Raw genomic sequence first — 27,463 nt, 5'->3', positions numbered from 1 at the left:
AGCGCTGTGCGATGTCTCGTTTTGCCACCAGTAAACCTACCGTGACCCAGAGCTGTTCATATCTGGAGAGGTCAGTAGGCTCCCATATGTTTAACAAGCACCTCCGTGGGTCAGGCAACAGCTACAGGTCCAACGTTTGCGAGATTGTGCGGAGTATCTGTTTCCAGTATTCCCGGATCTTGGGGCATTCCCATATGGTGTGAAAAAATGTTCCCTCCTCCCCACACTTCCTAGTATATTTACTCCATACTTCATTATACGTGATGGGGCCCACAACATGTTTCAAATAGCGCTCATAGGTCAGAGTTCCAATCGGAGGCACCGGACACAAGTCCTCCAATCGGGAATCCCTATTACAACCACAACAAAATATCTTTCCAAGTCTGCTAAGACCAGGCATCTTCGCTCACTAGTCTAGCTTCAAACTTCAAGGGAATATCGAATATGATAGCCTCGCGAATACACAAGTCCCTCGGCTTTGGAGCTTGCAAGTCTCAAATCAAAGATCCCAAGGGGATACCCAAAACAAAACTAAGGACTGGGAGACGCTCCACTCATTCTTAACTGAAATATCGATGACGTCGCCAGAAGACCCGTCTATTGTCTCGCTCTACAAATCGTCAAAGGGCTCCAAGACAGGGCGACAGTCAGGGCAGCAGTCCTTCGTAGCCGTCGGAAAGCGGGGAACCTCGCAGCAAAGACTTTCGGACCACGACGACATACAGGGGTCGATGAAGTGGCAGGCCTTCCTACAGAATTTTCACACGAAGCTCCTCACGATCTTCAGGCTTGGACCGGTACCGCTGAAGTCGCCCCACGGTGGGCGCAACTGAAGAACCGGGTTTTAGAACCCAGCGGCGCCAGGGGCACGCCCAATGTCTTCGGGTTCACCTGTCTTAGAATACAGAGACACGGGATACTTCTCGGTGACGTCAAAGACAAAATTTATTGGTTGCAACCAGGAACAGAGGTCTACGAAGCACGACACGGGTGGTCCGTCAGAGACTGCACAATTTCGTATTGCGAGACATCGTTTTTTATGCCAAAAATCACATTCCTAACTAGCATCATTACTTATGAACTGTCCAAACACACAGTGACATTTCAAAAGGTATCGCATAACGACAAGCCCACTTTCAGTTGTCCAGCCCACTATAAATGACAAGGCAAAATCCAACATTCTTGCTCGGACAGGCGGGACAAACCCATAATAAAAGGACCTCAACCCAAACCATAAATAGGCCATAAAAGATGGAACAAAAACAGATGAGAAGCAAGATAGAAGGGTGTGTGCATGTACCATAAACTCAGCAATGTCCTGCTCTTTGATCTCTATCTGACCAGCTGCCTAACAAGGAACTGGCTCAACAAGGTTAGCTTCGGGCAATGGAGTCAGTTCGTTCAGGTCACACAGAAGTCAACTAAAGGTGTACGTGTCCCAAAGACTCGCACGGCCGTAGTCATCGGCCTATGTGAGGGCAATCCCAAAATGGCTGCCGTACACAAAATGGAACCCAGAGTTCGAACGAAATCCCTCAATACACAGTGTATCCATCAATCGATCACAACGAAAACACTCATATATACCGCACTCGTCATTTGCGGTCTGTTGATACCAAAATCGTCTTGATACGACCTTTGTTGAACGGGTTCAAAATCACGGAACCTCAATGGGTTGGGTGGCCCATTGCCTTCTTGCTATTGGAGCATCTCAGCTGTTTCTGCTGTCTTGCTTCCTGGTGTTCCTTCTGGCCACATATGATCGTCTTTAGGGCTGTGTATGGGCATCCTTTCAATGCTCTCCACATGTCTGACTGGCAAGGGTCTCTGCAGTACTCTTCCTGTTGTGGTACATGTGGGGGCGCTATGTTTTCTCTACCCCATACCACTTAACCAGTCCTTTGAGTTGGCTTGTCGACTGTCGCATCCTGCGATTCTCTCACGCCATGAGGTTCAGTTCTACTTCCTGCGAGGTGCTAAACTATCTTTTCACACCAGTTTCATTACTAGGTGTGTTTTTCTTCCATGTCGGCCTGTACTGGGCAGGGATCAGAATCCTGCTGCCTTCGTTCTTTACTGGAGCAGGTTTAACAGTGTTTTACACTATTAGTTATTTAGCTGGGGCTAGCTCTTGCTTCTTGGTGACTCCTTGGATCCTGTGGTTCCTTCATGCCTCTTTGTCTTCTTTCGAAGTTCTGCATTTTTTCAATCAGGAACAAGCGTTTTGGCCTGGTGTTTTCCTTCTCTCATCCCATCTACATGTGGGGGTTTTCTTGTTATCCTGGATGGGCTAAGGTGCTCTAGCCTCCCCTTCATTCCTGCTCTCTTCAGGGCATAGGGGTCTGGTGGTTGGCTGCGCTGTCACTTCTGTCCCCACTGTGTTTCGCCCTTTGGTTGACAACACTCTTTTGGTCATGTTATTGAAGTATAGGTTCTCTCTGGACCTTAGTGGGGTTCAGTCGCAGTCCCACCTCCTCTAGGGTTATGGCTGTGGTATCTAATCTAAGTTAATGAATCTGCGGCTAGACGTCTCTATCAGATGAACAAGTTACTTACCTTTGGTAACCATGTATCTGGTAGAGACATAGTCTAGCCACAGTTTCCTTAACGCCCACCTGTCTTCCCCGTCCTGCGACAACCTTTTCAGGTTGGGTCTCTTGCCTTCGCCTCCCTTTAGGTGGCTTTATTCCTCTGAGGGGTGACTTCTTCTCTTCACTCCGACTCACCAGGCTACATTCTGTTTCATGGCTCTGCTCTGTCCATTCTTGTGATTGGACAGTATGCTCATATGCCATGTGTCCTTCTCAACCCCTACCCTGGGTTGTCCGATGTGTGTCTAATTCTTCCCTTCTATCGTCTTCAACCGCTTGAGGTCTTTTGCCTCCCCTACACTCTAGCGCTTGCAGTCTGACAATGCTGCATTCGGCAGGTCCATTAATAGGATCCGACGTCTCATTTTGGGTGACGCTTTATTAGGTTTCGCACTGCGAAACTCTATTGTGATCGTATCTGGTTTCAAGGAGTCAAGGGAGACAGGAGACAAGTGATGTGCACGCGCGCGTAAACGGATCAGGTCACGCGCGCTTCCTGTCTCCCTTGGCTCCTTGGAAGCAGACTCACACGCACGCACACACACACATACAGACCCACCCCCCCCCCCCGCCGTGCATACACACACTCACACGCACACATAGAGAACCCCCCAAGCCACCCCGCCGCGCATACACACATGCACGCACACACACACACACACATAGAGAACCCCCCCTTACACACGCATCCCCTACCTCGGCTCGGCGTGTCTTCTCATCACAGCTTGCGCAGGGGCAGCCAGCGTGCACACGCACGGCGACGGCGTCTCCTGCTCTACAACTGTGGTTTCGGTTTCGCGTACTGCCGCCAACCGGCATTTGTTTTCCGAGTGCTTGTTTTAACCTCCGAGCTTAGATTAGTCACCTGCTTCTTAGATCACGTTTGCGATTGTGATCTTTCCTAACAGAATACCGGCGACCATTTGCTGCCCCATTGGGCTCCTGAACTGCGCCTCAGCCCCCCCCCCCCCCTTTACTGCACAGATAAGTGCAACTGCACGCTGTGCATGGTTTGTGTTTAAAGTCATGCACGCGCATTGCATGTAAGCATGCAAATCGCATAAGCAATGCCTGCAATTAAGTTATGGTGTGGGTTCTAGCTAGCGCTGTGACCATCGAGGCCCTGTCTGTAGGCTCTATGGCTCTTCTTCGTCTTCAAGGGGACCGTAACGCTGACCCAGAGGCTCAGCAAGGATGCGTTCGGTGAGATGGCGAGTGCTGCGGCACGTGGCAGCAGACTGTGGTGTTATATGTTGTGTTGGATTCTAGCGTGTGCTCGAGCCATCCTGAATGTTGTCGATTCTAGAGTGATGTTTACGCTGAGTATGTAGAATACCTGCTGCATTCGAGTTACGGAGCTCCAGCTGACGGTTGTGTCTGCATTGCGGTGCGGTCTTGGGGGTTTAGGTATGAGACTAAATCTGAGAAGAATCCTCCTTGTGTACGATTATTCTTCACAACATTATAGTGCCTTTTGTCTCTTCCTTGGTAACTCGATGCTGCCAGGGTGCCTTGGCACGGCCTGGGAAAGGGCAAATGAGCGGGGCGAATGTCTTCCGGTCGTGTGCATTTCAGAGAGCCTTTCCAGTGGCTCAGGTGCTGCTGACACTCGTGGTTATTTTTTAAAGACACATCAAAACCGAAGTGAACATTTAGACTTAGACTTCGCTCACTAGAAACTTGATGAACGCATATATGCAAGTTAGCAAAAAGCTGTTAATTTATCCGGTTATTCACCGGCCGGTGCAGCAATACCGGTTCTAACTCACCGACATCCAAAAGCAACACCTTTGTAAGATGGTGGGTGGTGGTGCCAAGGGGTGGTTGGGCGGTGCAGTGGTCATATGGCGACCCCCAGTAAGTGGCTGTCCACTGACCTCTCTATCCTCCTAACGGATGTCCCAGCATGACTCCTCTTAGTGGAAGTTTTCCTGCCAGCCGGCGGCCCCTTTAAAGGGCCGTAGAAGCTTCAGGGTCTGGCTTCTGGCTATAGACACGGAATGCAGTAGCATGCCAATTGGAAATGCTTTTCTAACCCATAGGTCATATGTGCCAGCGTTTGGAAATATCAGTGAGTTAACTGAAAGAGAAATATTGTGACAATTCCATTTTAAAATTCGTTTTTAAGCAATGTATATTTTTTTTTTTTCACAACAAGTTTATTGACAAAGATGAGCATATGTAACAAGACGGACCCCCACAATCGGGAAGGCACCATCAGACATTCCGATACAATCAGGAAAATGGAATTGAGCATTCAGTCAATAAGCATTGCAACACAAGATTATAAGAACGAACATCTCTGTCTTTATCGCCAACGAACCCACTTATCCCCAACTCCCAGATCCCTCCCCTGGTACCCACCCTAACCCTGTGCATGTGTGTATGGACGGCGTCAATGAAAATTCTCAAGGTGGTAAGTGTGTGCGGGGGGGGGGGGGGGGAACGGGGCCATCCGGCCACAGGGAGTTAAAGATCTTCCTCTGGTTCCACCGGGGGGTCCAGCGACAGGCCCCTGTAGTCCGCCCATCTCTTCCATATCTTAAAGTGTTTACGGGGGCACCCTCGGGCCTCAAAGATCGGTCGTTCCAGACCCATGCAGAAGTCTATGCCTGCCTTCCACGCACTCAGGGGGGGGGGTCTCACATCCTTCCATACTCGGGCTAGGTCTCTCTTGGCCACCACCAGCCCCAGGAGGAGCAGGTGTCTCTTGTACACATTGCCACCAACCCCCTCTAGAATATGTAGCAGACCCAGACGGTGGGTACGAGGGAGGGTCCATCCCAACACTTCCGACAAGCAGTCCCACACACCTCTCCAGAAGCCAACCAATCTAGGACACGACCACAACGTGTGGAGCAACGTACCCCTCTCCAGTCCGCATCTCAGACAGTCCGGGGACCCTATCAGTCCCGCCTTCCACAAACGCTCGCGGGTATAGTAGGCTCTGTGCAGGATTTTAAATTGGATCAATCGGAATCGGACAGCAATGGCCGCACCCCTCGGGGATTCTAAGGCCTCTCGCCAATCATCCTCATCCAATTGACCCACGTCTACCTCCCAGGCCGCCTTCAGTGGAAGGAGGGTGGAGGAACAATGGATGACCATTGTCTGGTAGATGCGCGAAACTTTTTTATCTCCAAGATCGCCCATGAATACCTTAGCTTCAATCGGGCTGAAATCAGGAAGGGAGTCAATGCCGGTGAGACTGGGCAGCAGCGCATGCCGGAATTGCAAATACCGAAAAAATTGAGATTGGGGCATATCAAATTCGGTGCGAAGGGCCTGAAAGGATTTGAGGGTAGTGCCAGACATCACTTGGCCTAATTGCGAGATACCGATCGCATCCCAGCCATCAAAGCCCGACAGCTTAGACAATTCCGGTAGCAAGCCGTTACGCCACAAGGGCGTCTCCGCGGTCAATCTGCCCCACCAGCCCATGCGTCGCAGGGCCTGCCGCCAAATCGCAAAGACAAGTTGTGTGACCCTCGGCAAAGACCGACGCAACCGGGGTGAATAGAGGATGGTGTGGAGCGAGTTGTCGCCCATCAGGGCACGTTCCAGGGCGTAGGCTGGGTCCTCGCCATTGCTATACCACCAGTCGTTCAGCAATGTATATTTTTAATAGGGTTTTGGGAAAACATTGAGAAATACCACCACTTTGGGTATAATAAATAAAATGAAGCTCGCTGATAGACAGGTGGCATTAATGCTGGTTGGAACTGGGAAGCAAAGGCACGAAGCACTAAAATCATGGTAAACAATAGAGCTGGTTTTGTGCACTTCTCTTCAGGCTTACCCTCGCCAACATCTGCTTATAGTGCATGTATGTGTGCCCCTCCCCAGCCTATAACGCCTTTGCATACATTTTAAAGCCAGTGCTTAACATATTCCATTAATAATAAATCGAGGGGAGGAAGGCGTAAAGGGACAGATTTATACAGAAAGGGGAAATAACATTGGAATGGGAATTACACTCTGAGCACATTAGCCGAAATGGGTCCTCAACCGGTCACTCTGGGTTCTTTTTAAATAGCAGACAGAGGTATGTGCTGAGGAGGCCTCCTGGAGATAGGGCCGTCTCCACCCCCTCACTCCCCCACCAAAGTGGCTGCAGGGGCCTCTGTTGCCGTTACGACAGATGTTTTTAGTGCGCTTTACCCCCATAACCATCTCTGTGAATCCGTGAACTTTCCTCGGATTGTTGGGTAATTGTTATAAATGTGTTTTCAATAAACCCTATGTGTAGGTTGTGAACAATGAACATTGCTTCACTGTATTGTTTATTTAGAAACAAAACGTCACCCTTTAAAGTAGTCTGCATTTTAGCCTGCTAGGGATCTAAGCGGTGTTAGGTGCTGTGTTGGTTGAGAGAATGAAGTTGATGATACACTGCCACACAGTCCATTGCAGTAATGTGCGATAATATAATGCATGGCTAAACACCTATAAGACCCAAAGGTGAGACCGATTTGCATTGCAAATGCAATAAGTCTCACCTTTTGATTAAGTTAAACCATTTGCTTTGCTAATGGTATTGTATAGCAAAGCAAATGGCTTCAACTTAATAAAAGGTGAGACCTATTGAATTTTAAAATGCTTGTTTATAATTGTGGACATACTTTATCACAAAGTATTCATGGGGGTACTCTGTGTGTGCCTGGGAAACTGTCTCAGCCCGGGCTGATACACACGGGTGGGAGGTGGGATGACTGAAGCCCATTGAGATCAATGGGGGTTTCACGCCTGGGGGTATAAAGTGTGCATCGAATTGACCTCTCTCGCTCATGAAGGACAGAGGTGATAAAAAAAATAATGTGTAATACCTTTGTGGTTTCTTAAACTTCTCCAAAGCTGCGGGACAATTGCAGGCTTTAAAGCTTGTTGATTAAGTAGTGATTGTAAAATGGCGTTTTCAGAATCTTTCCTAAGGATGGTTGGGTTGTGGTTCCATCACTTTTGTTCGCATCACTATCCTGATCCTCATCAGAGAGGAAAGAGACGTGGCTAAGTCCTGCTACCGCTACGAGTCCTCATATCCGGGCAGTGCACACAGTGATTCCAGGGGGTTGGGTCGTTTCGTTACGGAGGCGCGGTGCTGGGAGGTGACTTGTCTGACAGCATAAGCAAGGAAAGCACGTGATTTACTTTAGTTTCAAGCTGAGAAAAAGAATCCAAGCACAAGCGGCCTGTTTTTAGGTTTCGCTGGGGGGCGGAGCCGTTAGGCTCCTCCTCCAGCGAAATCTGTAGTTTCTAGTATGGGTGACTTTAACCCGCCTCTCTGCTTCATTGGCTAGCTCCATAAATGGAGGCTAGCCATTGGAACAGAGAGGCGTCCGTCAATGCCGGACCAGACACGGGGGCGTTCCCGAGATTCTTTGGCTTTTGCCAACGTCACGCGACGCCGGGAACGCCCCCGTGTCTGGTCCGGCCGGCCGTGCTTGCTGCTGTCCTCCCTCCTCCCGCCGTCCCCACGTTTCCCTCCTCCCTCCCGACGTCCGTGTCCTTTCCCGCCCCCCTCGTCCTCTCCCGCCCCCCTCGTCCTCTCCCGCCCGCCCCCCTCGTCCTCTCCGAGGTTTTCTCCGAGTTTTCTTCAGCCGGCCGGCCGGCCAATCCTAGCGCGGCCGGCCGGAAGTGCCCGCCCCCCCGCCGCCCAGGGGAAGAAGGAAGACGCGGCCCACAAGAAGTATGGCGGCCCACGCGGGGCTCCCGTGGCCTGCCTGGAGGGAGCCCCGGAAGAAGCGGAGGACGTTGCCGGGCAGGTGTTGCCGAGTAGGACAGCTGCAGCCCCGCGCCTCCGCCCACGGTGAGTGCTGTGTTGCGTGGCTCCGCAGGTCGTCGCTGTAGTGTCCTAATCTGACGTGAGGCTGCAGTGGTGGGGTGAACTTCAAAAGGAGCTCCCCGCAGCCTGAGGGGAAGCTTCTGGACACCCAAGAGAGCAAGCGAAGCCCACCCGCAGTATAACGCCGCCCCTCCCCGCCTCGCGCAGCGCGTGTAATGAAAGACTGTGGCGGGTGGGGAGAGCAACGAAGGAGAGGAGCAGACTTTGGGGACTGCCTCAGGTGCAGTGTACTTTCGGACCCCACCCGCAGAAAAGAGAAGGAACTCTGCTCCATACAACGGAGCAAGCGGACGGCAGCGCCAGCTCGAGTCCCCCCCTCCCCCGGCAGCCCAGAGAGAGAAGCGGTGTCCTGCAAGGGGCGGAAAGCATCAATCAGGAACGGCTGGCCACCGTAGCCTCTTCACCCCTTGTCAGCACACTGAACTTCACATTGTGCCCCAGCATGGCCTGGACCGGAAAAAATAAAATAACTCTCCATAGCGCAAACTGAGTCTTCCGATAGCGCCTACCTGGCTGCGACTGCCGATGCCCTAGTGAGAGTCCCGGGGAGAGAGACACCAGGTGAAAGGCCGTCCTTCAAAAAAAAAACGCGCCCACAGGGGGACTGTTGGTTTTGACAATGCTTCGCTGGGATCCCCCAACCCCCCCCCCCCCCCCCCTCCCTGCCCCGCTTCCGTGTCTTTCCCGCAGCCCCCCCTCCCGCTTCCGTGTCTTTCCCGCAGCCCCCCCCCCTCCCGCTTCCGTGTCTTTCCCTCGGCCTGTCCATGTGGCACTAACAGGCCCTGCTCGCACATCAAGCCAGGTAGGAATAAAAGCGCCATGACACACAGCTCGGGTATTTAATATTTCATCTGCAGACAGGAGACTTTTAAGGCTGAATATTGGTTCACAGGCGGCAGGCAGCGCTGCCTGAGCGCTCCCTTCAGACGAAGCGCTAGGGCGTGAGGAGAAGATGGCGGAGGTAGAAACACTCACAACTTCTAGCCTCAGTGTGCGGGTGGTCCTTCCCGCAGCCCCCCCCCCCTCCCGCTTCTGTGTCTTTCCCGCTTCCGTGTCTTTCCCTCGGCCTGTCCATGTGGCACTAACAGGCCCTGCTCGCACATCAAGCCAGGTAGGAATAAAAGCGCCATGACACACAGCTCGGGTATTTAATATTTCATCTGCAGACAGGAGACTTTTAAGGCTGAATATTGGTTCACAGGTGGCAGGCAGCGCTGCCTGAGCGCTCCCTTCAGACGAAGCGCTAGGGCGTGAGGAGAAGATGGCGGAGGTAGAAACACTCACAACTTCTAGCCTCAGTGTGCGGGTGTAAGCAATATTGTGCTACTTGGAGTGTGGGGGCAATACACACACCTGCTCCCCCACACAAGAACACAAACACGTGCTCACAGACACACAAAAGAAAGTGTGCACACAGACACATGCGTACAAACAAACATACATACAGGCACAAAAACATACACGCTCCTTGCACACACAGACTAAAAAGTGTTCAGACACATACAAACGTGGACGCCCATACTAAACACACAATCCCGCTGGCACATCCCCCACCCCTTCTGATCTCGCGCCTCTCGTGATGTGCTAGGCTGGCACGGGCGGCTGCACCTCTGCACAAGCAGCTGGCACCCCTTCTGTAGTGCGCATGCTCATATGCCAGCTCGCCCTGGCAAGGCGGAAGGGCGGCAGCAGGTCGTACAGGCCCTCTCGCGTGTAGCATGATACCTCCATGTGTGTGGACACTGCACATACAAGAACCAGACAGTGGCAAAGCAAGGAAGCGAGGGCCTCAGTGCAAGCAAGGAAAGTGAGCCCTGTGGCCTCTGTTGGACCAGTGAAATATGGCAACTATCGCGGTTCAAGGGGCCCCTCAGGGCTCTGTGCCCCGGTGCACTGCACCTGCCGCACCAGTGGTAGCCACACCCGAAACTAGGTCTCGTGGACAGGCCTGGCCTCCCGGGAGAGTCCGCTCCGGGTGCCAGGCCTGCGGAATGTGCCAGTCTCTGCCAGCATCAGCATGGCAAATACACCTCGCCATCTTCGGCCAGTGGGTGCAGCCCCCCTGCAGAAACGAGCCGGTGTGGGTGGGGTGGGAGGGGGCGCAGGCCTCGACATATTGTCCTTATAATAAAGGGGGCGTCTGGTGAATAATGTCACAGTAGCTGCTAAACCCGTCATCAAACAGAGCGACATAAGAGTGCCCGATGCTGGTGATTGGCAGCGACCCGCGGCTGGGAGGGGGTCACAGCGAGTGGGGGGTGAGGGGTGGGGTCCGAAGTTGACGCTTCTTCAGTGTCTAACCAGCGTCGTCTGGGGTGGATTTTTTGGCGGGAGGGAGTACAAACTGTTGTCCTCCGTTGAACACTTTACCCCGAGGAAGGGTCCGGGGGACGCTCGCACTGTCCAGCCAGAGGCCATAGGACGATGTAGCTCCTAGAAACCAGTGTCCAGTGGAGCCCGCTCTGAGTTTCATATTGGTCAGTTAGAGTCCGGCGGCGCGCCCCGGGGTGCCAACCTGCCGAGCAGAGAGAGGGCGCCTCGACGCCCTGACCCGCACCCTCCCTGCACACAGCTGCCATCTGTGCCAGGACTCTAGAGGGCGCTGCAGTCCCAGCTCACAAGGGTCTCCAGCAGAGGTGAAAATCTTTCACCCCTGTGTATCCGGTGTCACAAGAGCACCGAGGCGCCGCTCTTGATGAAAACAACAAATAAACCCATTAAAGAAAACCCCACTGTGTGGTGCTCACTGCACGGGCCGCACAGAAGCCCCCGTGCCCACCCTGCCCGAGATGCCAGCCACGGCTGCTTGGCACGAGGATGAGGGTCACTTTAATCCACTGCCCGCGCATCCGTTCCCCAAAGCACCCGGGTGACCCCCCCCGCACAGAGGATCGTAACACAGGAGCAGTCCCGACCGTCGCCGAGGACCCAGCTGCATGCAACATCAGTGCGGGCTACCGTCACGAATGACACTGTTCTAGCGACCCCTTCCATTCCCTGGCCCCACACATACTACTGAGCTGCAATTCCCCCCTCCCGGCTTCCGTGTCTTTCCCGCCGCCCCCTCCCGCTTCCGTGTCTTTCCCGCCCCCCCCTCCCGCTTCCGTGTCTTTCCCGATAAAAATACTGTTGCAGGAGACTGAAGTCTTCACACTTTAGTCACCAGCCACCTTGAAGTACTGCACCTACGGTACCCGCATCGGCATGCTTTTCTGTGCTATATTTAACGTCAGAGACCCACCGTTCGACCGACTCACCCATTGCCTTAGATTACCGCATAGTACAGGCTCATACTAGCAGAGTGGATTTCGCAGATCCCCGAAGAAGCCAAATCAGGAACACAGGAAGACAGGATCTTGATCCGAGGTGGACCCAGTTGTGCTGGAGCGTCCAAACAACGAGTGCCTAACACCGACACCCGGAGCACCAGGGCGAGCCCCCTCGGCAACGAGGACTGAGACGGCGGATTCGGAGGGTCCAGAGTCTCTTTGACCCCGCACGCTGGAGCACCCGGATGACCCCCCCCGCACAGAGGATCGTAACACAGGAGCAGTCCCGACAGTCGCCGAGGACCCAGCTGCATGCAACATCAGTGCGGGCTACTGTCACGAATGACACTGCTCTAGCGACCCCTTCCATTCCCTGGCCCCACACATACTTCTGAGCTGCAATTATAGGTCTGCTGTGCCCCCGCTTGCACGAGGAGGTCAACACGCTGAATAACCGATGTGGTGTAGCACTCGGTTTATTCAACTTTCGCGCTGCTCTTTAACATTTGTTCATTGATATGATCTTCACTCATGAGCTGGCGGTGGAGGGGCACCCAGAGCAGCGCTCCGGGATAGACTGAGGAAGGGGATCATAAAAGGGACCTAGACGGTCAAACATCGATATACAGCACAAGCCCCACCATTTTATGATTTTATCAAACTATGGAACCTAAGACCACCCAATTAGCGGTAGGGGTAACACAAAGAAAGGACCACTCACCCCAAGCCATTGCAAACCACAAAGAAAGGACAAGACACTGCAAAACACAGGCCCTATAGCACTCAGTATATCATCAGACCGAAAGAGATGTTCATACAAACGGACAAAGGACCATCCCTTGTTAGTTTTTTTTGTAGCGACAATGCCATTTATTTAAAGTAAAAAAAAAAAGTCATGAGCAATGCCAATAGCTCGAACTTTTCCAAAGGCGAAACCATTGCATTGTAAATGCTTGTTCTGTCATTTGCCGCTCTCACGGTGCTCTCTATACACACCTGTAGACTGCAGAGAGAGGATGTGGCGTGTCGGCCAGAGATGTCGACTTTGGATCTGGAGATCCAGGTTCGAGTCTCGGCGTTGGTTAAAAATACTGTGATTCTTGGCAAATCAATCTCCCAGTGCCTAAAAACAAGCACATGACATGTATTTTAACTGGTGCTCATTTACATCGCGCTGATATCTTCTGGCCGTGCTCCCACTATGTAAATTTGAAAAATAATCACACGTCCGCGTTATAAGGATAGTGGGTTTGAATGGGGCCACCGGTGTCCCTTGCGGGGCAACCCACCCTGCACTTGTTCTTTTAAGTTCTTCCTTCATATGAGCAGCACAGGAGAGAAGAGGAGGCAGGGGCGGATTACGCACACTTAAGGACAAAAGAACAAAAAAACTCAGCGGTGACAGAGCGGAATACAGCGTTTCATTCAGATCCCAATGAGATGCCACTGTTTTGCCACAATTGGCCAACCCTGTCGTAACATTTTGACCCCCAGCTTTAACATAATTGCAGTGGCCCTTATTTTGTGGTACAAAATCTATGCGTTCAAAGCTTCCACTGTATTCACTTAGGCCGTTTATCTGACTCAAAGTAGACTATTTGGAATTCGGAAAAAGCCAGAAATTCTTAATTTCCAAAAGGATTATCCGTGTTGGACTGCAACTGTGCATTATATCTAACATTTTGCTTTAGGCTTTGTTATCCTATAAAAAGCTCATCCCTCCCTACACAGAACTCTTAGATTAAACAGGCAGGCAACACGTGCTAGAAAAATAGGAAATGCTTTTTTTAGTCCAGGTTTATTTTTTTTTTCATTTATTTAAATCTGAAAGTACCTGGTACATGCAGTTATTTGTATGGTGGAAGCTGTTCAGGGCGTCAGGTGAGGTCTCCCACTTTAAAAGTGACACCTATTTTCTGAATGCGTTTGTCCTCAGAGATGTATGTGGTGAAGAATCTGGCCGCTGTCCCTGCCCGTCTGCGTTCAGCAGTTTTTGGTCTGTTACTTAGATGTATGCAGAGTTCGAAATTGGCAGGTGAATGACGTTCTCAAATTTGTGTTTGATCAAAACCGTTTTCATACTTTATATTTAAACAACTGTCCCTGATCAGCTGAGTTGCTGCGGGTTAAAAGGAGAGAAGGATGGTCTCCTCCACCTTAAAATGAGAGAAAGGAGAAGCAGCTCAAGAACAAGCTTTTGCAATGCAATAAATCTCTTTTGAGAGAATTTGAGCTATTGGAATTGTAAATGACAATGCCTTTGATTTGTGTTTTGAAAACATGCAAGGGGCTTGTACACACACACTTTGTACTTATAGATGTTGCTTGCAAGAAGAAAGGCTGGCAGTAACTGCGTCTCTCTTACTACCAGCCTTGCTTCCCGAAAACAGCAACTAAGTACAAAGTGTGTGTTTACTCATTGCTTGCAGGTTTGCAAAACACATAAATAAAAGGCATTGTCATTTACAGTGCCAATAGCTCAAACTCTTGCAAAAGCGAAACCTATTGCATTGCAAATGCTTGTGGTAGTTTGTCTTTACTCCTGGGTTCTGGACTGCTTGTCCTTCACTGTCATATACTGTGGTTGCAGCCTTTCTGACGGCTACTGTGATGGTTCACCAAGGAGCTATGGCTCAATGATGAGTCTTGTGCTTCTGATGACACCGGTTCCCACTTGCCAAGGGTTCAATCCTGCCTATGTTCTGCATCTTCTTCTGCCTCCGGGGGAGATTTTGGACTTAACAATTGAGGGGATCCCTCCCAGAGTGGTGCTCTGTTCTTTTCCCTCCCTCAGTTTACAATATACGGTGCCTGGCACGGTCTTTCTATGGCGATGTTTTTTCACCATACCTTTTTTCTTTTTCTGCAGACTGTCCCATATTTTCAGTTTTTGGTGGTGGCTTCGCGTTTTGACGCAGAAAATCTTCTGACAAAAACTGATGTTGGTGCACCGGGGCGGGGCATATATGGCTCCGCTGACGTCACGTCCATGGATGTCAGGGCGGAGTCATACTTCACCGGGGGAGATTTTGGACTTAACAATTGAGGAGATCCCTCCCAAGTGGTGCTCTGTTCTTTTCCCTCCCTCAGTTTACAATATACGGTGCCTGGCACGGTCTTTCTATGGCGATATTTTTTCACCATACCTTTTTTCTTTTTCTGCAGACTGTTCCCATATTTTCAGTTTTTGGTGGTGGCTTCGCGTTTTGACGCAGAAAATCTTCTGACAAAAACTGATGTTGGTGCACCGGGGCGGGGCATATATGGCTCCGCTGACGTCACGTCCATGGATGTCAGGGCGGAGTCGTACGGCACCGCCCCCCGAACCCCCCCCCCCGGACCAGTCTGACGCCTGAGGATATTTTAAGTTAAGGAATCTGCGGCTAGACTGTCTACCAGATACATAGTTACTGAAGGTAAGTAACTTGTTCAACAAGGACATGGGTTGGTCACTCGTGAATACGAGTTCCCCAACTACATAATGGCTTCACTGTACCCCCAGGTGTTTGGTACCAAATATCTCGTATTAATAAACCCACACTGATGTCAGTGATGAATTTAATTATAAATGCACCCAGAGGACACCTTAGAGGTGTCTCCTGAAAATCTACAGACTATTAGTGTGTTGACTGACTGGGCTTGTTGACCAGCCTACCAGCACAGACGAGTTTCTGACCTCATGAGGTGAAAGCCTATGCTCTCAGAGGTAAAGAACTAAGCCTGCTCTGGGCAGAGGTGTTTACACCTCCTCAACGCAGGATCTGTATTCCAGGGCAGGAAGCTTCAAAGGCTCCACCACCTTTGTTATGCAAACCCAGCCTCTCCAGATAGCGGAGATGCCCACCGCCCTGACCAGACCCCACTTTTGGCAGCAAGACAGGCGGGAAACTAATAAGTTTGGAGGTGTGTCCAACACCAAGCCAGCACCACCCTTGAGGTGGACTAACTGATGTGGACACCACCTTTTCAGATTCCTCCATCTTGTTTTGGATGGAATTAGCAATCTTGGGTCGGGTTATGCCCACTTCCCACAGGAAGTGGTCAAATAGAAGGTGCAGACACCCTAAAGGTTGATGGTGCATTGGCAACTCCCTTTCACTCCGTAACGCTCCTAAATTGAGTATTTAGGTGGCAACCCTGAACCCAAGAACTGAGATTTGACAGATCAAGAGAAGGACGAGGAAGAGTCACTACCTGGCGAGAACTGCAGAAAAGCTGTGGACTTTGTGGTGCGATTCCTGCCTGCTCGCAACTCTCTCTACAGTCACGGCATTGTGACTCGTCCTGCAGGCAGATCTACCACAAGTCTTGGCTAGCCGGCCAGCACTTTGAAAATCACCTACAGTCTCCCTTGGAGTAGATGAGCTACTTCCCTCCAGTCCGTATGCCCCGAAGAGCATTGTCTATACCACTGCCTTGCACCTCCCTGACCCGACTAATGCTGCAGACAACCAGGAAGAGGTACCCTTCTCTGGAGGGTCAGATATTTCTCCCCAAAAAGTGTGAAGATACCAGGACCAACCAGAGACGTCTGGTACTGGACGGGCTGCACCCAACACCAACAACGAGAGTCCAATCTGATTCTAACTTCACCACGACCGAGCAGCTGTCAAGGGACGTCAACATCACGGAGAACCACTTTGTGAGTGGTCCAGCAGTCCTGATTTTGCCCCTGCTAGTTGTTTGTCCCTAACAGTGAGGATCCCCTTTGCACACCCAGCCGACGTATTTACTCTGCACCCGAGCTGCCCAGTCTGGGTACTGAATACCTGGCTGTGCCCCCTTGTTCCAAGGACACTTGAGACCAAAGGCCCTGTTGGGAGCTGTTGGAGTTGTCCCCCAGTACCCCTTTGCAGCCTGTTTCCAGGTGCTCTCCCTTCTCAGTAGCACACAGCTACCAACCCCACTAGCACCCTGTTCCCGGTTAAACCCAGGAAGTTCCAGAAGAACTGCTGGTAGTACTTTGTACCTTGGCCCACTACAAGCGTCAACCAAGAAGGTGAACCCCTGAAACAGATTTTACTTACTGTTCTGCAATTATGTATTTCTTCTCGATAGGACTGCATTGTGAGTAAAGGTGCACAACTTTAAAATGTTTACTTACCTGTAGAAATAAATTGCTACCGAAAACAGTACTTACTTTGCAACTAAGTTCTTGGTTTTACAAAGTATAGAAGTGGTGTTATTTTTCTACTTTGGTCTCAGATTTATTCTAGGAATGTGTGTTTCAGTTATTTCCTCTGTGAGTACAACAGATGCTTAGCACTACCCTCTGATAAGCCTAACTGTCCACACTACCACAAAACAGAGTGTTATCTACTTTAGCCTGTGTAAACCAGTTGGGGACCCACTGAACTCTCTAGACAGTGTACTTCTTTTTAGTAGCAAAGAATGTGTCCGGATACCTAGATGTCCGGTTTGCCTCAAGCATCCATCATCCTCTCTCTGCTTCCATGTAGCTGTTCTGACTGGGGTGTGGTACCAATAATGCGTAATTTTAAGTAAAGTCTCCTTTCCAGAAGCGCTATAAGCAGACGTGGACGCTTGGTGCAGAATATCAGACCACTTTTTTAAGGGGTAAAGGGGCATTCGTACTCCAGTTCCCATCGTTGCTGTGCTGGAGATTTAGTGTTGGTCATCAGGGCATTAAGGAGGGCATAGATGTCAGAAAGAAGGAGTTTGTCCATGTGGCAGGAGAGGAGCCATTTCGCAAAGGGTGTGAGTGACCGGCTAGCATGTGGGCATATGTGTGGCTGGGTAACCAAATACCGAATGGCAACAAAGTGCCAGTGTGCGTTGGGAGGGATGCAATAGTTAGACTGGACCTCTGCCAAGCCCATAACGCCATCACGATCAAATAGGCCCCCCCCTTTTACAGTTGGACATTTAATCCAGTGAGTATGCTGTCCCCTGTAGAGCTGGAGGGAAGTCAGGGTTTCCTATTATAGGTGCCTGTGATGATGTATTAGGAAAGATGAGCCACACACAGTTCTGCTGATAGCTTGCTTTATTCTCGATTTGAACCTAGTACACAGCGCAAGAGAATAGAGATACATCCACCGGCTCCTGTCTTCTTGTGGTCAAGTGATCTTGTAGCATTCTAAGGTCGGAAGGACACGATCCAGAGAATGCCACTAGCTCACCTGCATCCACGCTCACATAACAGAACACTTCCCCTTCCTTACAAATAATAAAAGCACACACTTATCACCTCTCAAATATCTAAATAATAACAATAAGGAGACAACCCCTCTTTTACAGCTCTAATACAATAAAGTTAGAAATATAGCCGGGCAGGCCTAGAAACAGTCCCAAGGATGGTGTACCCTGAACAGTTGATGAGCAATATTTAGTTATTTATATGTGTGGTATAATCTTCCAAGTGTTTTGGTTTGGCACATAGCCGTCCTGCTCTAGTGACCTCCCCGCTCTGTGTTTTTCACATTCTTGTGTCCTCCACTCTCAGAACATCCACCTTCCGTTCCATCCACCGTCACTCCTTGTACTGTGGGGATGGGTTGTATACACTCAAGAAGGTCTGGTGGTGACTGAGCTAGTATGGATGGGTTATCATCACTCACTTCTCTAGAAGTAACTACATCTTCAACCCAATCGTATTTTGTCTGTTGTGTGAAAACCTCAGTGTCCAGACTAGTGTCTCTGCATGACACAACACCTTCCGGAACCATTTGCCAATCCCTTTGTACAATGCGATTCTTTTAGTAGGCCACACTTTCCAATCGCTGAGTACGGCAGAATTCCATAAAATCTTCACTACTTTAAGGGTAGCAGAACATTTACTTTCCCCCTTGTGCCTCAATCTCCCTTTCTTTACTTTTATGTCACCCACACGCAAACTCACTTTTCTTTCCCCGTGTGACTGGCCATACTTGTCTTTGTATTTGACCTGATTCACTTCTAGAGACTCCTTCACTCTCTTTGTTGACCATGAGATAATTTTAGTGCAATTCACCCATCCCATATTGTCTTTAATGCTTGTTGATCTTCCTCTCATCAGTTTGAATGGAAAATGTCCTGTGGACTCACTCTGGGTGAATATGTATGCCCCCACTGTTTCCCTCAACTCATCCTCCCAATCCATATTATTGCTCATTTATAATTCAATAACTCCTTTTATAACCCTGTTAAAGTGCTCAACGCTACCATTTCCTTCAGGGTGATAAAGGGATGTACAATCCCTGTCTCTTTTATAAACTTTTTGAAACACTCAGCTACAAATTGATCCCCATTGTCTGAAATTAAATCTTAAGGCAACGCTTCTCTTCCAAATACTTATCCCAAAAAACACAAGTTTTCAGAACTGCCTTTTTAACTCTTTTGACCTCTGGCCACTTAGAGAAATGATCAATCAATACTGAAATGTATTTTTGCTCGCTGTTGATATCTCTGGACCAAAAATGTAAATTCCCCACTCTTTCCAAAGGCATGCTTTAAATAGCAATAGGGAGTAAAGGTGATTTAAGGGTAATTAAACTTTTATCAGAATACATGCGCTTTACACATTTTCTGACAGCCCTCTCTGTAGCTTTATCTTCTCCAGGCCACCAGTATGAACGTTTAATTCTACACTTGCTCTTCGCTATTCCGAGGTGTCCTTCGTGGCACAGGTTAATCACCTTAAAGATGCCACATAATTTTGTATTTTCTTTTTTCCTTTGATAGAAATTAAATCAGTGTACTGCTTTACACAGAGTAGGCGTAAAATACTCATCTAAGTCTGCTATTGCGTGTAAATACCTTCCACTCATCACCAGAGCAAGGCTTCTTCTCTATGTGGTTAATCCACCTGGCCCCAAAAAATCCAATCTGCAGACGTATTAACGAGCAGATTACTCAATCCAAAATGCTGCTCCCACGTGCCGATGAGTCTGGCAATGTCACCCGTCCTACGTCCGTGCTATACATGCAATGTGACTAATCCAAACTTGATGCTCCACACGCTCCTTGTTGGTGCTCCCAGCCTCTCTGAGGAAACAGTGGGACACACGCGTACAAACCTCGCGCACTTCCTCGTGAAGATCCACATGGTCAACGGGCTCTCCGGTCAGATTTTTAAAAAAATAATAAACTTGCCGATTTTGCTCCGCTGAAATATTGGAGTTAGGAGCAGCTGGTTTCTCCAAAAGTCTTCTCTTTACGATGTACACATACCACATATTCCAATTGAATACCATTAAAGGTGGTAGCTGTAAAGTTGGGTGGGTTTGTTAAGGTTCAAGTCGCTCGTCCCCATTGTTGCTAGGATGAGTCACACATGGTTGTGCTGATAGCTTGCTTAATTCTCGACTTGAACCTGGTACACAGCGTAAGAGAAGAGACATACATCCACCTCCTCCCGGCTCCCATCTTCTTGTGGTCAAGTGACCTCGTAGCATTCTAAGGTCGGAAGGACACGAGCCATAGAACCCCACGAGCTCACTTGCATCCAAGCTCACACAGCATAACAATATGCAGGTGGAAAGATTCCGTCTCAATTGTGCCTTGTCCCAGGCTCCTCCCCGGGCCCTAAATACAGGAGAGATTTAAACCTCTGGTGGTTGGTGTGGCTTGGGTAGCCATGGCACTTTCCAAATGTGGCACTGCTCGATCGATAAAGTACCAGTGCTTCTCAGTGCCAGGCCTAGACCATTCTACCAAATATTGGAGTTGATCTGCCTCATAGTACCGCACCAAGTGGGCAAAGCCCAAGCCACCCTTCTTTGCTGCTAGGTATGCTTGTTTCTTTGTCATGCTAGCTTTTTTACCATCCCATATGTAGTCTTAAATTAGGTGCTGTGGCTAACATGGAAGAGGGGGTGCAGTGGTAATATCTGCATGACCTAGAGTATCTTGGGAAGGAGGGTAATTTTAACCGCCGCCAACCTTCCCAGCCAAGAAAGGTAGCCTCCCTTCCATAACTGTAGATCGGATCAGACAGTGAAGAGCAATGCAGCTTAATTACGCTCCGCTGTTCTCTGTAGCATGGAGTATATTTGCTGGCCTAAATAGGTGACCCCTTGAGTGGCCCAGGTAAAGAGGAAGAGGCATTCTAGTTGGAGTTGGTCAGCTTATGGAATAATTAGGTTAAGAGCCTGGGATTTCTGAAGGTTTACCCTAAAGCCAGAGGCCCTCCCAATGTCTTCTAATTCCTGCATCAGTGGGGTGAGAGAGGTGAAGGGTTGTGTAATGGCTGTCATGACATCGTCCGCATATAAAGCGAGTTTATGCTCCGACTCCCTATGGTGATGCCTGCTATGCTTGTGTGTCCGCTCAGTCACTCTGCGAACAGCTCCATATAAAGGGCAAAGAGGAGTGGTGACAAGGGTCACCCCTATTCAGTGCTGCGTTAAAGAGTTGCGACATCAGCCCATTGACTGACCGCGGCCCTAGGATTGGTATATATACAATGTTGGAATCTGGCACAGAGTATGACTTTGGCCAGCACCACCAGAGATATGGCCAGTGCACCCTGCCAAACACCTTTTCGACACCGACTGGGAGGAGGTGCGCTGTTGAGAACAACATATTTTACCTGTTGAAATTGAAAAACGTTTGGTGTTATCGCTGCAGCCCCTCTCTGGAATGAACCTGTCCTGGTCAAGATCTACCAGGCCCTGCATGTAGGGAGCCTGGCAGGCTGCCAATATGCTAGTGAAAATCTTAGAATCGAGTAGAACAGTGAGATGGGGCAATATGCAGAGCAAGGCGTGGGGAGTACTTGGAAAGTACTGTTATAGTGACTTCTTATAGTGTCTGTGAGGGAGTCTGACACACTGAAAAAGTTGTATAGGCCCCTAGCTTCCAGTAGGGAGGTCTCCTGGTGGTCATTTGGAGCATAGATGTTAGCAACTGTGTGTATGCATGCAACAAGATTTGTAAGAAAAGTAGTCTCTCCAGCGGTTCTGCTTGTGCCTGGATGACCTGACCTGCGAAGTGCATGGCCAAAAGGTCCGCTACCCTCGCCCGTTTCCCCAGACCAGAAGAAAAGTCAAACCAACGGGACCCCAAACGTCCTCCAGTCCACTTTAATACAGTGAGTTTCTTGGATGAGACAACTATCGCAATCGCAGTCTCTCAGCATGGAGAAACCCCCCAGATTCTTTACTGGAGCATTGAGGCCTCAGACATTTAGGTTGAGTATTTTAGCCCTTTGCTGGAATTTGTGATTTAGCCAAATAAGCAAGGGTGGGTAGAGCAGCAGTGTGTCCACCCCATTGGGCCAGCTTAGCCATCACCACATGAGGCAGGGGCACCAGTGTGTGGGTCGTCTAGCAAGAGGAAGTGGGGGGTAACACAGAACAATACAACTGTAGTTCTCCCCTCATGGGAACATAATAGACAAAATAGAAGCGGGACATGTCGCTGGTGAATGATTGTCTCTACACTATAGTTTAGATGAGATCGGAGCATTGTCGCATTAAACGGGGAGTGTTGGTAAAGAGAGGGTAAGGTATCCGAAGTTTGTTGGATCTTAGCAAGGCGGACCTCGATGTAGATTACCCAGTTACCCGATTTACCCGATAGGCGAGGCGCCAGCAACCCATCTTTCTATCAGTCATTGTCCAGATCTGATGCACTGTCCCGGTGCTGGAGCTGGTGCAGTACCATTACAAAACAGTCTTGGTCATGGAGCTTCAGAGACGCTTTACTAGATCATTACTGGTGAGTCTGCAGTCTTGAAGGGTCCTGGAGGTTCTCGGTCTTCAAGCTTCCGCCTGGGGTCTGGACCTTTCGGCTGAACCTGGGTGTCCTGTTTCCTGAACCATTTGAGCTAGATCTCCAGCAATTACTTTTCTAGAGATTACATTTCTTCTTTGTTTGGCTCCTAAACCCCAATGTCCAGTGTCTGGTGGAAACTGGTAAAATCTTGGTATCCAGTGGATACCACGCCAAAAGTAATTGAATTCTGGGCCATCACTGCTTCCGTTTGCAAAGGTTAAAAATGACTAGGGACTTTAAAGGGTTTTTAAGATCAGTTAAATTATGTTTAGCCCAGACACTGACTTCTGGACACACCTGACTGCCACTGTAATTTCATCAAGCACCTTGCGTACATCCACGTTGACACTGAATCATCAATGGAAATTACCTTTTAGTTTCAGAAACCTAAAGTTTTGGTTCACTACTCAGTGCCAGAACGTAATAGTGGACCTTATATTTGTTGTAAGCCGAATAGTTGTCATAATTAAAAAGACCAATTCTGTTAAATTAACTCTTTGTCATATTTTTGTAATGTTCTTGTTTTGGCAAGCACTTTTCGATAAAATGCCGTATTTATGTCCTGTTATGTAATGAAAGGCTGTGCCTTCTAAAAGAATTCGAAATTGTTAAATCCTGTTAATTTGAGTGTGAATGTGTTATGTACAGTTGTTCAGAGTAGTTAATGGAGATTAGTTCCTCCAAATGTTCTGTTTATATCATTCAGAAGCAATAGTGTAACATAATACACACTACTTCTGTTTCTCTCCTGAATTTTCTTACAGTTCATCGGTAGGATATTTACAGCCTCCAGGCTCAGAACAAATTCAGTTTACTCGCACTTCGCCACCCTGCAACGCACAGCAACTGCAAGGACAGCACTGTACAGGTTTGTATGAACTAGTAGCACAAATGACAAGCGTTAATAGTTATACACAAAGGATGGCGAAAGCAATGCAAAAAAGGTTTATGAACACAAGTCCGTGTAAAAGCATGGCTAGTCTGTAACCAGAAATGTGAGAAAGTGGCTCTATATACACTGGACCAGAATAAGGTACAGTGTGTATAGAGTCCACAAACCCCAGAGGTATAACAGAGGTTAAAGCCAGGTGTGACCTCTAAAGTGGTAGCTTGGTCGAGCAGTAGGGCAATACCTGAGGACAGTGTAAAGCATTTGTTGCACACACTCAGTAAGCAAAAGGTTTCACACACTCAGACTGAACTCGGGCCAATTGTTTTTATATCAAGAGATATAGTTGTTTTATTTCTAGAACCAACAGGTATCAAAATGTACTGTTCTCCATACGAGAGGTCTCAGATGAGTACTTTGCAGAAAGGCAATCAACTTTGTAAATACAATAAGTACAGGGGTTGCAGTAGGCAGCACAATTCTACACACAATGTAGCATTGAGCTCAATGGATTTCCTTATATAAACACAGTTGATTACTTTGTAGATTACTTTGGTAATTCCAGGACTGGCTCCTAGGTTCAATCCTGAGGTCTAAGCTGAAAACAGTTTAGCAAAAACGTTTTAGGTATTGTAGTGATTTTTCAGGAATAAAAATCTATTTTTAAAGTTCACACTTTAAAACTTTTCAACAGAAACCTGGCAATGGTATCAATGGGAGAAAATTCAGGTTGTAGGTAAAGTACAATCTCGTTACTTTTGTAATCCAGTACTGGGCTCCTGGGGCCAGCACTGGGGTCTCAACTTAAAACAGCTAAGTAATTACGTTTCAGTTTTTCGTATGATTTCTAAAGATTATTTCTAGTTTTCAAAAGTAGACACTTCAAAACAATATCATAGAAAAGCAGGCAATGGATTCCTATGGAGAAAATACAAGTTACTAGTAAACCCGCTAGGGATTACTTTTGCTGTTCAGTACTGGGTTACAGGGTACAGTACTGGCTCCTCTCCTGATCACAGGTGAGTATTTCAGATTTCAGAATTCGGGCGATTTTATAGGAATATTTTAAGTTTTCAAACGTAGACACTTTAAAGATTTTTTCGAGTCAAACCAGTCAATGTTATTCAATGGCAGGTAAGTGAGTTACCGGTTTCCTGGTGCGTACTCAACTGGTGAAGTTGTGGTTCTGGGCATAGACTCGGGGGTCCCCCAGTGTCACGTAGGTACAGTTGGTTCACCCTCAGCGGCGCTGGGGCGGCCGGGTGCAGAGGTAGTTAAGCCCAATGTTATCCAATGGGGAACAGGGGGCCTCCGGTTGGTGGATTCTGGCTAGCAGGCCACGTGGCTGTGGGATCTGGGCTCCTGGTCACTTGCTTAGACAAAGGGGGAAACAGGATAGGACAAATGTGGCACAGCCAGCTGCACTCCGGCGGCTGGGTGCAGGGTGCTTTTGAGCCGTCGGGCGTTCAATGTTATCCAATAGAAAAGGTAAAGAAGGAACAAAGGCTGCAGGCTCAGGGGCGGAGACTCTCCAGGGGCGACCAGCATGTCGAGAGGTAAGTTGGGTTCTTGGAGCACAGGTAGGTACCCCAAAGGGAGGCACAGGGGGCTGTTGGGTGCAGGGGTTTCTTTGAGTGTCGGAAAAGCTTACCCTAAGCTGGTCGCGGTTGGGGGGGCCCTAGTTCTGAGTCTGCAGGCATTGTCTGGTTTGTCGAGGAGGGTCTTTGGGCACTGGACTTCGGGTCCCAGTTGCCGGGGGGACGTCCTTGTGGTCTTGGATCACTCGGGCAAAGGCCGGGCTCGGCGGGTGCAGAGTAGGCTGGTCCAGAGCTTCCTGGCTGGCACCAGGGGGGTTGTTGCAGCAGAGCCTCTGCTGATGGGAGTCCAGGTCTTTGAGGGTCAAGGCAGGCAGGTCCTCTGGGTGTCCCAAGGTTGCTGTCCACAGGATTCGCCGGGATTCAGGTAGGAGCAGGTTCCAGGATCAACAGGCCGGTAGGGCTGGGGCCCAGTCCGTTGTTGTCGTCCTGTGGTTAGCAGCTGCTCGGCGGGTCTTCTTCAACTTGATCTTCTTTCTTATTTTGGTATCTGGATCTGAGGAAGGAAGGTTCAGGGAGGCCCTAAATACTGAATTTAGGGGCGTTACAGGTATGGCAAGGGCAGGGACCAATAGGTCCCTGTCCTGGGGTGGGTACCACCTAGCCTGCTCCTCTCCTGTGGGAGGGGGGCAGGAGCCTAGCTGTGATTGGGCAGGGCTCCCCATCTTCAAGATGGCCGGAGCCCGGGGACATGCTTCACCTAGTCTCCACTGACCTGAGGGGTGGGGTTGGCATAGGATGGCACACACACCCCTACCTGACGTAGTTTTTCCCGCCAGAGTGGGGGTCAGAACTGTTGGGGGCCAGTTGCTGGGTACAGCAAATGGTCTGGAGAAGCTCACAGAGGCTGCATGCCTTTGAAGCTTCCCCCTGCCCATCCTGGGGTGCATTTTATATTAAAGTCCACACTGGCATCAGTGCAGGTTTAATGTGCTGAGAAGTTTGGTACCAAACTTGCCAGTCTTCAGTGTAGCCATTATGGTGCTGTGGAGTTCATAATGACAACCTCCCAGCACCATATACTCTCCATGGCATCACTGCACTTACAGTCCCCAGGAATGGCCCTGGGTGCTGCAGAGGCACAGGGCTCATGCACCTATGCCCACACCTCTGGCATAGGGCACCCAGCTAGAGAGGTGACTAAAGTATGCCAGGGCAATGGGTTCTGTGGGCATGGCACACGGGGATGTGTGCCATGTCGCCTCTTTGTTTAGTTCTGTACTTCGACACTCAGCCTGCAAAGGCAGTGTGTGGGTGTCAGGGTACAGGGCCCCTTAGGGTGGCACAATAAGTGCTGCAGTCCTCAGGGGTCTTCTCTGGTCACCATGCCCTGGGTACCTAGGGTACCATTTACTAGGGGCTGATAGGTGGCCAGAGATGCCAATTGGGTTTTAGTTTCATCACCGTTTTAGGGAAGGAGCACAGGTCTTTGGGTATCTGGTTGGCAGGAACTCCGGGCACACTCAGTCAAGGCACATCAGCAGTTCAGAAAAAAGTGGGGGCATACCAAGGCAAGAAAGATGGCACTTTCTCAGAAGAAACCAATAGTTTTTATGGAAAATAGTAGCAAATATAGTTTCATTAACTAGCTTTTTGATTTATAAAGATGAATTTCCCAAAGAATGGGAATAGCCTTAGCTAGTGACATGCATGATCTTAATTTCAGTCTGTGTTGCAAACCTAAAGCTTGCTGACATGTATACTTTATGTACAAGGCATGTCAGATAGTCAGCTGGGTAGTTATTTGTTTCGGATAGCGTCAACATCCAACATGCCAAGTGCTGTTGTGTGCGACAGTAGGTTTTATGAAGGCAGTGATGGGGAAGCTGGGTTATAAGTGGATGTCTGGCTAGAAACGTTTTCCAGTTGTATGAGATTTCAAGCTATGTTCTCCATGGAGTACTGTTGGAGGAAGGTTTGAATTGTTTACGTTTCTAGGTGTTGTTCTAACTGCATGTTCCCTTCCCCTACTGCAGAGCTTGCATTGGCTCCCAGTGCGCAAGCGGAACTCTTTTAAGATATGTTGTATTGTACACACATCCCTAAACGGTAAAGGCCCCAGTTATCTGACAGACAAATCCACAAAATACCAGCTTCCCAGGGCACTTTGTTCTGGCTTCAAATCTGCTCTTGTAGTTCTTCGCTGCAAAAAATCCCAGCAGGGAGGTAAAGAGTTCTTCCATTTAGCCCCGACCTACTGGAACCAGCTACTCATTAAGCTGTGGGAGTGCTCTGATCACCTACAGTTCCGGAGGCTTCTTAAGACGGCAGTGGTTTTTTTGGGGGGAGGGGGGTACGGCAGATAAGTAAATATCATGTTTGCAATACAAAATGAAACAGCATAAAGGAATGACAAAGCATGTGAGTACTATTAAACTAAGATAATAAGAGGGAGAGTAAAAGTCCTTCAGGGAGGTTTAAAATTCTCCGAGTTGACATGAGTGGATTTTTTAAAAGTCATTTGGTCCAAATATATTGTGAGATGTAACTAAAAAAGATCAGTATTGCGTGGTGGTTTACCAGAAGACGAAAATTCAACAAAGTCTGTGGAAGTGGCA

General features: G+C 49.1%; 1 protein-coding gene across 9 annotated transcripts in view; it reads left to right on the top strand.

The window, feature by feature from the left end:
• Positions 1-27,463, top strand: part of R3HDM1 (R3H domain containing 1) — a 459,574-nt gene that overhangs the window by 333,737 nt on the left and 98,374 nt on the right. For all 9 annotated transcript variants that reach the window (XM_086957295.1, XM_086957292.1, XM_086957298.1 and 6 more), the window contains one exon: positions 23,186-23,289. In XM_086957295.1, coding sequence (XP_086813421.1) covers positions 23,186-23,289 — 104 coding nt within the window. The remainder of the gene's footprint in view (positions 1-23,185; positions 23,290-27,463) is intronic.

Source organism: Lissotriton vulgaris, chromosome 2_1 (genome assembly GCF_964263255.1).
Source record: "Lissotriton vulgaris chromosome 2_1, aLisVul1.2, whole genome shotgun sequence".
Classification (NCBI taxonomy): Eukaryota; Metazoa; Chordata; class Amphibia; order Caudata; family Salamandridae; genus Lissotriton; species Lissotriton vulgaris.
Note: the sequence above shows the minus strand (reverse complement) of the source record. Positions and strands in the feature narration are given on the sequence as shown.